Source organism: Vombatus ursinus, unplaced genomic scaffold (assembly GCF_900497805.2).
Source record: "Vombatus ursinus unplaced genomic scaffold, bare-nosed wombat genome assembly UNPS02012622.1, whole genome shotgun sequence".
In the NCBI taxonomy this organism is placed as follows: domain Eukaryota; kingdom Metazoa; phylum Chordata; class Mammalia; order Diprotodontia; family Vombatidae; genus Vombatus; species Vombatus ursinus.
This window is the reverse complement of record NW_020952400.1, coordinates 203,345-215,542: the sequence shown is the minus strand read 5'-3', so window position 1 is coordinate 215,542 and position 12,198 is coordinate 203,345. Positions and strand designations below refer to the sequence as shown.

The 12,198-nt window shown below is 53.8% G+C and overlaps 2 protein-coding genes and 1 long non-coding RNA gene across 4 annotated transcripts in view; 2 read left to right on the top strand and 1 right to left on the bottom strand.

Annotated features, from left to right (window-relative positions):
* The window catches only part of LOC114040040, a 7,828-nt gene extending 1,043 nt beyond the window's left edge, over positions 1–6,785 (top strand). The window contains exons 2-4 of one of the 2 annotated variants that reach the window (XR_003568734.1): positions 1,700–1,901; positions 2,455–2,625; positions 5,462–6,785. This is a non-coding gene — a long non-coding RNA (uncharacterized LOC114040040). Of the gene's footprint in view, positions 1–1,143; positions 1,902–2,454; positions 2,626–5,461 lie in introns of those variants that run through there. The other variant, XR_003568733.1, reaches the window with a different exon arrangement.
* The window catches only part of ITSN2 (intersectin 2), a 105,481-nt gene extending 97,293 nt beyond the window's left edge, over positions 1–8,188 (bottom strand). The window contains exon 1 of the mRNA XM_027858014.1: positions 8,167–8,188. The gene's annotated coding sequence lies outside the window, so the exon portion shown is untranslated. The remainder of the gene's footprint in view (positions 1–8,166) is intronic.
* Positions 8,189–11,273: 3,085 nt separating this feature from the next.
* The window catches only part of GCFC2 (GC-rich sequence DNA-binding factor 2), a 22,198-nt gene continuing 21,273 nt past the window's right edge, over positions 11,274–12,198 (top strand). The window contains exons 1-3 of the mRNA XM_027858037.1: positions 11,274–11,421; positions 11,466–11,583; positions 11,924–12,136. Coding sequence (XP_027713838.1) covers positions 11,274–11,421; positions 11,466–11,583; positions 11,924–12,136 — 479 coding nt within the window. The remainder of the gene's footprint in view (positions 11,422–11,465; positions 11,584–11,923; positions 12,137–12,198) is intronic.

Here is a 12,198-nt window from a genome sequence, read left to right as displayed (position 1 = left end):
AAGGAGCCCTTCCAGGAAGGCTGGGAGAGCGAGGGGGCGGGGCCGGAAGGCCGGGGATGGGAGCATGGAAGCTGAAGACCAAGCAGGAGGGGCGGGGCCTGGCCAGGAGAGGGGCGGCTCCCTCCCAATGCCCTGCACGTGCTCACACTTTGGGCCTGAGCCAAGCGGTACTGGCAGCTCCCAAGAGGGGCCAATCCCTCCACCAGTGCGGGTAGACGGGCCCTAGCAGAGGCCACGCGAAGGTCATGCCACCCGCTGGCGGGCGTCCTACAGCCAGGAGGTGTCAGGCAGGGGGAACCCAAGACTCCCTGCCTGGGAGGCCTCTGGATCCCAACAATTCCAGATCTAAGTCAGTCTTTGTGGACCTTTGGGGCTAAGAATTAATAATGATCAATAGATAGCATTGATATCATAGCACTTTCCAAATGTTAGAACCGACAAAATGAATATTTTAAAAAGAAAATTTGTATTTTGTTTATGGATAAAAATTAACCATAAGGTTAAAATAAATGAAATTCATTTTATTTGTGAAATTAAATAATTATAATTATCCGCTGTTATTAACTAAAGAACACAAAAAAAGGCATTAAAAAAAAGACGCCATGATATCCTGGCGGTAGCAGGGAGCCACTGAAGTTTAATGAGAAGGACATGGTCAGAGCTGTCCTTTCGGAAGGGACAGGAGGCAGAGAGGGGGAAGACTGAGGTGGGAAGCCTGGGTGCCTGGAAGGCAAATGGCACCCTGTTTGGAGGGGAGCCAGTTTAGGAAAGACAATGTAGATGTCAGTCAGTGACTCAGGCTGTGCTCCCAACACCAAGGGGATATCTGGGTGGTGAGAGAGCTCCTGATGTGGCCACAAGGCCGTGGGGGTGCGAGTGGGGGAATGTGACATCTCTTCCTCATGATTCCTGTAGCTTCCATGTGCTGACTTATCTCCTACTAGTCTATAAGCTGCTGGAGGTGAGGGATGTTCTCTTAGGGCAGAGAGCATCACACCATGGAAAGACCACCCCAGCTTTGCCAACCTATCGCCTCTGTGTCCTTGGGCAAGCCAATTCATTTCTCTGGGCTCTCTCAGTGTCCTCTTTGGTGAGGCCTCTGTGAGCCCTGGCAGGCCTGCCCTGGAGGTCAGCCCCCTTCCAAACTAGTAAGACAGAGGAATGACTCCCCTTCAACTATCCCTTAATCCATTATCACTCAGCCCACCCTCTCTATGTTTCATCATCTCTCCTTCGGGGTTCTGCCTGGACACCAGGACAACATAGGCAAACATAAAGTAGTAACCCTTAAGTTTTCACCAGAAGGGCCTGGCTTTCCTCGCCACCATAGCCAGGTTGACTGGCTAACCTGAAGCACAAGCAGTGAACATTCCAGGTCTTTTGCTCCATCCTCACCACCAAAAAATTTTTGCTAGACGACTCCAGCCTTTCTCCATAGGGCCGCGATTTGAATCAAGGCCAGAGCTTGGTTGAACTATCCATTTTTTCTTCTCTCCTGGCCCCCACCTATAAGAGCCACGTCTGATACGGGGGCACAGTTCTTTGAACATGGGCAGCGGCTGTGCCTATGATCTCCCCACAGAACCTTTGGTAAGCCTGTTTCCAGAAGGGTGTGATAGTAGGTATCCTTACCCACTATGTTACCTTTCCACTTAGGAGCTCCTACCGATATTCTCTATTTCCCATCCACTTATTTTAGGTTAATGACATGCATTGTAATTACTTGTTGAGCATGGAGATCAAAGACATGACTAAAAGGAAGAATGCTGTCTCCCTAGTAGCTTTGGAGTGATGAGGCAGAAATACTGTGGACCACCAAGACGAGAGAGGTACCATCAGCATAAGCATCAGGCCTTACTTGGCTGCCTCATCTGGGGCCACCACGTGGCCATGAACACACGGTGCGTATGGTTTTCTGTCCTTCTTGTGTCTATTATTTCCCGATCTTAGGGGATATAGACCAGGTGATGACCTTTTGACCTTCAGAAAGTCAGAAAAGTCACCAGAATCTGCCCTGAACTGCAACAGATGAGGTTGGTGAGGAGCCAGTCCTCAGCAGCAGTGTGTCTGAGGAAGCTCATCAGTGGATCCAGGGGCCTTTGGGGCTCACTCAGCCAACTCCTATTGGAAAGTCAAGTCACAACAAAGATGGCTACTACTATTTTCAGGATCCTAAGGGCAACCTTAACCCTAGCTCTTGAGCCCCCACTGCTCTATTTCTCTTTAACAGTCAGGCAAGAGACGTGGCTCTTTAGCAAAGGCTCCTCCACTCCTATGGAATAGCAAGCACAATTGTTACAAAGTATTTCCCCCAGCACAAGGAGTGTGACCTCCCACAAATCCACTTATATTCTGTACAGACTGCCAAGAGTAGGCATGAACTTTACGCACTCAACGGCCACTGAAGCTCACTACTCTGTAACTGAAGGGCTTCATGTCCTTTGTCATTCAAAGCAAGGCCACTGAGCTCTGGAAGGACACGCTACAGCTGAGGAGTGGAGTGACTCATGCCTCACGGATGCCAAGTCCCGCAGCAAACGCTATGAGGAGACTCCAGGGAGAAAAGGAAAGGAATTTTTCTTTTTCTTGCCTTCCCCCAGGAGCAATCATGACAATAAATACAAGGTGAGTTCTGGGATTTCTAAGTCGGGTACTAGGTGGTGAGGAGGTGATTTTCATGTCTGTAAATTTTTTTTTCCTTTTATTTAACATTTCATTTCCCCAGTCACATGTAAAAACAATTTTTAACATTTGTTTTTAGAATTTTGAGTTCCAAATTCTCTCCCTCCTTCCCTCCCTACCCCCCCATTGAGAAACCAAGCAATTTGATATAGTTATACATGTGTAGTCATGTAAAATATGTCCACAATAGTCATGTTGTGAAAGAAAACACAGACAAGAAAAAAAGCTCAAGAAAAATAAAGTTAAAAAAAGAGTACACTTCGATCTGTATTCAGACACCATCAGTTGGGGATGGATAGTGTTTCTCATCCTAAGTCTTTCAGAGCTGTCTTAGATTGTTGCATTGCTGAGAATGGCCAAGTCATTCACAGCTGACCATCTTACAATATTGCTGTGACTTTGTACACATTACATTTCACTTTGCATCAGCCCATGCAAGTCTTTCCAGGTTTTTCTGAGAGCATCCTGCTCATCATTTCTTATAGCACAACAGTATTCCATCACAATCACATATCACAACTTGTTCAGCCATTCCCCAATTGATGAGCATCCCCTCAATTTCTAATTCTTTGCCCCCAGAAAAGAGGTGCTATAAATATTTTTGTACATATAGACAACTGTAAACTTCTCAAGGGAAATGCTGACGACTGCCATGATTATCCTGAAGCTGAAAGACTAAAGAGTTATGTCCTGGCAGGTCAGGGGTCTGCACTCAGGAAATACCTGGGCAGTACTTTCAAAAGGGGAGTATAATGGGGCAGCTAGGTGGCGCAGTGGATAGAGCACCGGCCCTGGATTCAGGAGGACCTGAGTTCAAATCCAGCCTCAGATACATAACACTTAACTAGCTGTGTGACCCTGGGCAAGTCACTTAACCCCATTGCCTAGCCAAAACAACAAACAAACAAACAAAAGGGGAGTATAATGAGCGTGATGGGCTGTTTGAGCCATGTCATACAGAAATGGAAAAGGAAGCAAATACACATTTATTAAGTGCCTACTGTGTGCCAGGCACTGTGATAAGCACTTTACAAATATGACCTTATTTGATCCTTACAACAACCTTGGGAGGTGGGCACAATTTTTATCTCTGTTTTACAGGAAAGGAAATTGAGGCAAACAAGTTCAATGCCTTACCCTGGGTCACACAACTAGTAAATGTCTGAGCTCACGTCTTCTTGACTCCAGGCCCAGCCTGTCTCCCCTACCACCTTCTGCTTTGAAGTGCTAAGAAATGAGCTAAACCCTTGGGATGCAAATACAATGAATGAATACCTAAACAAAGCACTTACTGCATACTGTGGTACCTCCAGCCCCAGCTTCTTGGCTGAAAAGTTTGCCTCATATATTACTGACAAATGAAAAGAGGCTTGTCCCAAAGAGCTCCCCTTCTCCCCTTCTCCCCTCCTCCTCCTCCTCTGGCAGCATTCAGTGCCTTCGGCCCCCTTGTCCCCTGCCTCACACGAAGCAATTACTGTACTCCTTTGTCAAAGCACGGATGAGTCCATCCTATGCTGTCTTCCCCGGCAGACGGCAGCCCTTGCCAGCCCACTAGAATCTTCACTCTCTCCCTCTCTCCTGGCTCCTTCCCCTCCTCCCCACCTACAGACAGGCCCATATCTCCCTGTCGACTGTTCCCTCTCCGCTAAATATCATCCTATTTCGCTTCTGCCCTTCATAGCTAAACTCTCCCAAAGGCTGTCTATGCTAGATGCCTCTACTTTCTCCTTTCACTCTCTTAACCCTTCACATTGCTACCAACCTCATCAAAATGATCTGGAGGAGGAAATGGCAAACTGCTCCAGTACCTTTGCCAAGAAAACCCCAAACGGGGTCATGAAGAGTCAGACTTGATACAGCAACAATGCTGATGATTCTCAAATCTCCCTTTCCTGCCCCAAACTCTCTGCTGACCTCCAATCTTGCCTCTCCAACTGCTTTTCCGGTATGTTGAACTGGCTGTCCAGTAGACATCTCAAACATGTCAACATGGCCAAAAGAGAACTCATGATCTTTCCCACAAACCTGCCCCCTTGCTCCCTTTCCTATTACTGTTGAGGGCAGCACCTTCCTCCCAGTGCCTCAGGCTCACAACCTAGAAGTCATCCTGGGGTCCTCACTATCTCTCACCCCATCACCTCCATCCAATAGGGTGCCAAGGCCTGTCAATGTCACCTCTGCAGCACTGCCCCCACCCTAGGGCAGACCCTCATCACCTCATCCCTGGACTACTGCAACAGTTGCTGGGGTGTTTGCTGTCCTCAAGTGTCTTCCCTCTCCGGCCCATCCTCCATTCAGCCACCAAAATGATTTTCCTAAAGCACAGGTCTGACATGTCATCCCCTACTCGTTAAACTTCAGTGGCTCCCTACTGTCTCCAGGATCAAATACAAAATGCTCAGCTTGGCTTTCAAAGCTCTTCATGACCTCCCTCCTGCCTCCCTTTCCAGTCTTCTTACACCTCACTCTGACACATACTCTATGATCCAGCGACCCTGTTAGGCAGGTGGTACAGGGCGCTGACAGCTGGGCCTGGAATCAGTAAGATCTGAGTTCAAATTCAGCCTCAGACATTTAATAGCTGCGTGACCCTGGCCAAGTCACTTCACCTCTGCCTCAGTTTCCTCAACTATAAAATGTGGATCCTACTAGCTCCCACCTCCCAAGATTGTTTTAAGGATCAAATATGCTATTGTAAAGGGATGACCACTGTGCCTGGCACACAAGATGCACTTCAATCATGCCGATTCCTTTCTCTCCCGTCCTCTCCTGACTATAGACATTTTCTCTGGCTCTCTCCCATGCCTGGAATGCTTTTCCTCCTCACTCCCACCTCCCGTCATGCTCCGGTCCCAGTTCAAATCCAGCCTTCTGCAGGAAGCCTTTTCTCCTTGTCCCTAAGGTGAGTGTTTGGATTCTCTCCCCTTTATCCCACCTAGATCTTTTTTTTTTTTTACCTAGTTGTTTGTATGGTGTCTCCCTCACTATACTGTGAGCTCTTTCAGAGCAAAGACGCTGTCTCCAGTACTTAGAACTATGGCTGGCATATAGGAAGGAAGGGAATAAACATGTAGTAAATGCCTATGGTGTGCCAGGCCCTGTGCTAAGAGCTTTACAGATATTATCCTATGAGGTTCATGCTATTATTAGCATCCTCCTTTACAGTTGAGGACACTGAGGCAGATAGAGGCTAAAGGGACTTGCCCAGGGTCTCACAGCTATGAACAGTCTGACTGGATTTGAAGTCAGGTTTTCCTAACTCCAGACTCAGTACTCTATTCGATGTGCCACCCAGCAGGTACTTAATAAATGCTTATTGACTGAATGACCAACCATAGATATGAGTCACAACTAAGCTTTGTCTCAAAAGAGTTCCCCAAAATAAACTCTGGGGCAGGGGAATAACAGCTAGAGAAAGTTGGGCCCCCTCTTTTGGCTCAGCCCGTCCCTGTCCCCCATGGACACTTTCCATGTCAGCCCCAAGCAGAGCTCCTTTGGGCAAGGAGGCCCCATAGGAAACTACACATCTATCAAGGTGTCTCTAGAGAGTCCTGTGTTGGCATGCCATCATACCCCATGGGAAAAAGAGAAGAGAACCCTGCCCGCTTCCTCTCTGACACTGGTTTTAAGTTGTGACCCCTGATGGATACCTCATTTGTGGAGTGGGAGGGCTGAACGAGAAGATCTCCAAGGGGTCCAACTGAACTCTAGGACTCGAAGATTCTGGACTGTCTGTCCACTCAACCGGTTTTCTGTAGTGCATTAGTGATGGCACCACATGCCTGTGTCCCCAGTCTGGCCCACTTACCTAGGTTCTCTCTGGTGACTACTTCAAATGCTCTCCATTTCCTTTTGGGTAGTGAGGTTCCAGAACTTTGGCTTTTGGGGCCCCATCCCCAACTCCCCTTTCTCCACGTGGACACAGGACAATAGTGTCTGAGGAATGAATGCTGGCTAGTGTGAGGACTGCAATTCTCAGGGACACAGCTACTGTGGTGTGACTGGTCTTCAAGCCTTGCGCATTGGTGTTGGAAAGTGGGTTGCTTGGGGGATCAGACTTGTTTAAGAAAGAAACTCTGCCATCCCATGTCCACCTTGCCAAAAGGAAGGGTGCACCCAATCCCACCCCCCCCAGAAGACATTCATTCAGCTCCTGGGAGTTTTCCACAGCTCTGGGGGCTGCTCTGTCCCCTTCCCACATCCACCTCTGGGGCAGGTAGCAATGGAAGATGAAGAGTAACAATAAATTCCGTTTAGATCTGATAAGTGTAAAGGAGAGAGGAGAGATTCGAGGGGCCAGAGGGAGAAGTCACTGAGATCCCAGAGGGATAGGCATCCTGCCAGAAGGGGCCTAGCAATGGAACCTTGGGGCAGGTGGAGCTGGGAGAAAATTCATCCACAGTGGGGATGGGGAAGGCGAGCCTGGCAGGTTCACACATACTGATCAGGTGCCAGGTACATGCGAAGGGCTGGGGGAAAGGAACTGACTCCCCCTACTCCCAGCTTGTTGTGACTGCTTCCCCTTAGGAACCCAATCAAGTCATCTCATCCAAAGGGGCTGCCTGCTGGTAAGCTGCCTAGGGGTCAGTCCTGAGACAGCCAACAGCTGAGAACAGACTTTGTGACTGTCTCCTGGCAGAATGAAGGGTCTCCAGGACTTGCACATTTTAAAGAAAAGTGATGACGGGTTGTATTACAAGCTAGGCGATGCAGAGTCGATAAATGCTCACCAAGCCCCTACTATCTGCCCTGCACTGTGCCAAGAGGGATGGTATTGAGGCGGCTGGAGGGGTGACAGTGCCAGCAGGGAAAGAATAGGGGACGCCAGGATGACTGGCCAGGTGAAGGGGCTTGAGGCAGGGACCCCAATTAGGTGCGACTGAAGAAGGCCTGATGAGATGGCTGGGAGCGGAGAGGGGGACGAGGCAAGACCCATGATGACCGATGCATGACGAGCGGTCAAGGTGGGAGCCGGGTTCCGGCCACATGCAGTTAAAGGGGCCATGGCTCCAGGCTCAGCCCGAACCTTGGGGGCCCCAACTTCTCTCCCGGCCCCCCAAACTCCACCACCCTGCTTGCAGCAGCTTTCTCTGCTTCCACACCAACCCCAGGTGGTTAACCATGGCAGCAGGGAGGTGGGGGACACGATCATCAGACTGGCAATTGGGAGACGCCTGGCAACTTTGATGCGGGCACTTTGGACGGAGGGAGGAGGGTGACAGGCTGGAACTGAGGTGCCTGCGGGCCTTTGCCCGGGCTGTCCTCCCTGCCAGCAGCGACCTCAGCGTGGGGAAGCTCCCTGCTGCACAGCCGGAGAGGAGCAAAGCCCCAGGGATGGGGAACGGCGGATGCGGGGGCGGAGCCAGGCGGGGCCGCGGGCCAATGGCGTGCGAGCCCATTGCGCAGGCGCCTCGGTCGGAAAGTGCCTTATTCAGATTGCGGGGAGCCGGAACCAACGAAGACTGTTTCGCGCCGGCGCAGTACCTGTCGACTATGTCTCAGCGACCTCCGCGGAACTTCCGCCAGCGCAAGGCAGACTCTGGCTCCAGCTCTGACCCCGATTCTGACCCTGGGCCCAGCCCTGATTTGGACCTCGGCGGCCGCGTTTCCGAGCGCGTACTCGGAGCGCCGCGGAGTCGGGGCCGCGCTCGCATATGGGCCACTTCGCGCCGCGCAGGTCCGTGCGGGGGCAGCCTTGGGGTTGGGCGGGTGGCCGCGCATGCGCGGGGATTTCTGGCGCATGCGCGACCTGGGCGCTCCATGCTGGGAGCCCCAGGGAAAGTCAATCGAGATGAGAGCTCCTTTTTTCCAGTCCTCTTAGGGATGCATGATCTCATCGATTCCATGGGGAGAGGCCCCGCACGTGGGTTGTGTGGGGATGGGGATACTGGGGACTCGTCACCTGGTTATAGGGAGAAGAAAACTGAGGCTGTGCGGGCGCAGCAGAGGATGGAGCTGGTCCGACTACCACCCCCGCCTCAGTTTCTTTTTCTGGCAAGTTAGGATCATGAGGCAGACACACCCCAACCTCCCCACCCCCCATTCTACTCCTCTGCCCGCATGGCCCCCTATAGCCCCGGGACACCTTTCTAGACACCCCCCCATCTGTCAAGTGAGAGCCCCCTCCCAGTCCTGGCTTTCCCTCCCCACCCCCATAAACCCCTCACCTCTCCAGGTCCCCCCAACAACACTGCCTCAGTTTCCCCATGTGTTAAATGAGGGACCCTGGCAGCCCTGGTTTTTCCTTCCCACCCCCATAAACCCCTGACCTATCCAGGTCTACCCCCAACACACTGCCTCAATTTCTCCATCTGTCAAGTGAGGGGCCTCTCCCAGCCCTGGCCTCCCTGCCCCATAGCCCTCAGACCATCAGGACACAACCTCCAGTCCCACCCACCCACACTGCACTGCCTCAGTTTCCCTTTCCATCCAGTGAAGGGCATGGCCCCACTTGTCCATTCTGTCTCCAGGCACCTCCTGGTCTGGACCTGCCCCTCCAGATGTGCATAGGGCCACGTCTGAAAGTTGCTCCAGTTCTCCAGATGTGAATGGCGGCTCCTCTGGTGGGTGAGCGCCCCTGCCCTCATGGAGCATCTGCTCTAACCCCTAATGGAGGCTGAGGGAGGGAGAGGCCTGGAACAGAGGGGATGGGGCGGGGGTGCACTGGGATCGGCTATAGATGGTGGTCCACCCTGGGGAGGATGGAGTGGCCTTGGGCTCGAGCTCAGGATGTGCTGTGCTAAGGGAGGGAGAAGCTGCAATCTGCTTCATCCGATCGAGGAGGGCACAGACACTTGGGAGGACCCCAGCTTTGGCTGGACTCGGCCTCACTAAGGCTGCCCCCCCCCCCCAGTCGGCTGAGCTGTTTTAGGTCTTCACCCTCTGGGCGCCTGGCCCTGACCAGGATGGTGGTTCCTCTGCTTCACCCACAGAGTTCCCCCTGCCTCCGCCCCGTGAGGACGAGGATGCCGAGGCTGAAGGCCACGACTTCTCGGGAAGCGGCCGAGACCTCGGCTCGTCTGGCAAGGGGGCTTTTTCCCCACGAGCGTGGGACGACTGGTCAGGTGCGTGGGTTAGCCCGCAGGGCCCCCAGGGACCAGTCCTGGGGCCATGGTTAGTCAGCGGTCACCTGGCATTCAGGGAAAAGACAGCCTGACCTTGGGGAGCTCCCAGTCTGGTGCCGGACACTCCCCATTTGGGCTCCAGTGCAGATCTGATGTGCCTGCCCAGCGACGCTGAAGCGTGGGTCAACACCAGATCCCCAGGGCCATGGACAGCCCTCAGTTCTGAGTCCTCTGATGGGTCAGTCCTCAGCCTGGCCAAAGCTTCCTCCTCCTGGACCTGGCTGGGGGACGATGCCCAGGCTGGGTAGCCCAGGGGCTCTCCCTGACCCCATGGGTCATTTTAGAGAAGATGCAGAGCACAGGCCGTAGATTTAGGGCCATGAGGTCACCCCGGTACCTCCTCTCCTGGGGCCTGCGCCACCTCCTGACTGACCTGGGGGGTGGGCCGACCAGAAGGGGAGGGCGCCAGGCAGTCTTTGGGAAGTGGAGGCGGGAGAGAGTCTCTTTTCTGAGGGCAGACACAGGCAGGGGAAGGTCCTCTGGGGCCTCCTCGGCAGAGCGGTCTGGCCCAGCCTGTGGGTGGCCCAGCGGTGCCGTGGCCAGTTCTGAGCATGAGCCAGAGCGGGGATGCCTGAAGCGCCGGGCCAGAGAGTGCTCAGGTGCCCGAGCCCCTCACAGATGCTCTGTGTGCCGGGAAGGAAAGGCAGGCAGTGATTTCTGGGCTGGCAGGCGGGCGAGCAGGCTCTGTGTGCGGGAGATGGAGGTGCCCGGCGCAGAAAGGAGCCTCCTGCCACGGCTTGGGAGTATACCCAAGTCCTCTGTGGGGGGTCTGCCGTCAACCGGACGAGGGTCCTGGACGCTGCCGGTCTTCTGTGTCACAGGCATCCCCGCCAGCCCGACCCGAAGGCGGCGGTGGGGGGCTGAGGCGCAAGAGGACTACCTCCCGCTGAGCGAGACGCCGAGGGACCGCGTCTTGGATCTGAAGGGGAGCAGCGACAGCGACTCTGACGTCGAGCCCGCCCCCGGAGGAGCGGGGATCCACATGCTGAGACTGCGAGGTGCCAGCAAAGCAGGTGAGGCCCCCCCCCCCCGAATCCGTCCCCTTCCTTGGCGCTCACATCCAGCGCTCTGCATTCTTTGGTCTCCTCAGGGTGCACCAAGGGCCCGAGGGTGGGCACGGTTCCTTGTTCCAGACCCATGAGGCTGCAGCTGCAGCTGCAGGGCACGAGTGTCCTGGTGCATCAGGGTCATGGTGGTCATGGGGTGGAGTCTCAGAGGGCGCTTTCACTGGTGTTTCTTCCTCTGAAATGGCCTGCTGTCCTTTGCCCATTGAGTGGCTGGGGAATGCCTCCTCTTGTGAATAGGACTCCTCAGTTTAGAGGGGGAAAACAGAGGCCCAGGGAGGTGACTCACTCTAGGTCACACAGGCCTGATATAAGTGTCACAGGCGAGATTTGAACCCAGGTCCTCTGGCTTCAGACCTGGTACCTTTGCACTGAGTCTTGTTGGGGGAAGTCATGCAGCATCATGCCTGTAGCAGAAGAGGGGTGCGGTGGGAGGCCATGGCCTGGCCTAGACTCGGTGATGGAGATGTTGGGTTACAGGAAGAAAGAGGCAGCTGTGGGGCTTAGCGGGAGGGGCAGGGACTGGGGAGAGGCCAAGGCCTCTGGCAAAGGTCCGAGGGGTGGGGCCTTCTAAGCCCTTCCTTCTTCATTCTAGCCTCCAGCAGTGAAGGCAGGGAGGAGGGCAGCTCCGAGGGGGAGGCTGTGGATGTCTGGGAGGCCCAGCAGATGAGGAAGGCCCTGCGGGTCACAGAGATGGTACGTGTGCCTGGCGGGTGGCCTGGGGGAGGGCCTTCCTGGGAGTGAAGGCTACGCATTTCACTGCCTTGGGCGCCCTGTTCCACTGGCGTGGGGGCCCCTTCCCGCCCTTGTCTCAGTGAAGGGTTTTTGCCTGGTTTTTCACGTTGTCTTCCGTGGATAGATTTAATTCAGTTCAACAAAATACTTTTGAGTGTTTATGGGCACTTTTGCATTCTAGATCCCTGGCATTTCCCAATGTCTCTCCCTGCCCAGAGAGCTGTCCTTATAATCAAAAACAAAGAAAGAAAGAAAAAACAGGCTGGTGAAACTACCTGCTGTGTCAGCGGAGTCTGACGGTGTCCCGCGATGTCACAGACCCATTACCCCCCACTCCTGCCCAGGGGAGAAGGTGGTGCTGGCCTTGGCGGGGACCACGCTCTGGGCCTCGAGGGAGGGAGGTGAGGTCCAAGGCACGTGGGCCTTCCTCCTTGTGCTGGGAGACCTGCAAGGGGCTTGGGAAAGGACCCTTGTGCTCTCTGGCTGTTCTAGGAACTTGACCCCAGCCTTGATGTGCAGAACCGTCATGTGGTAAAGAGAACCTTGGATGGGCCTGTCTCCTTTCCCCCGGTGAACTTGGAAATCATCAAGAA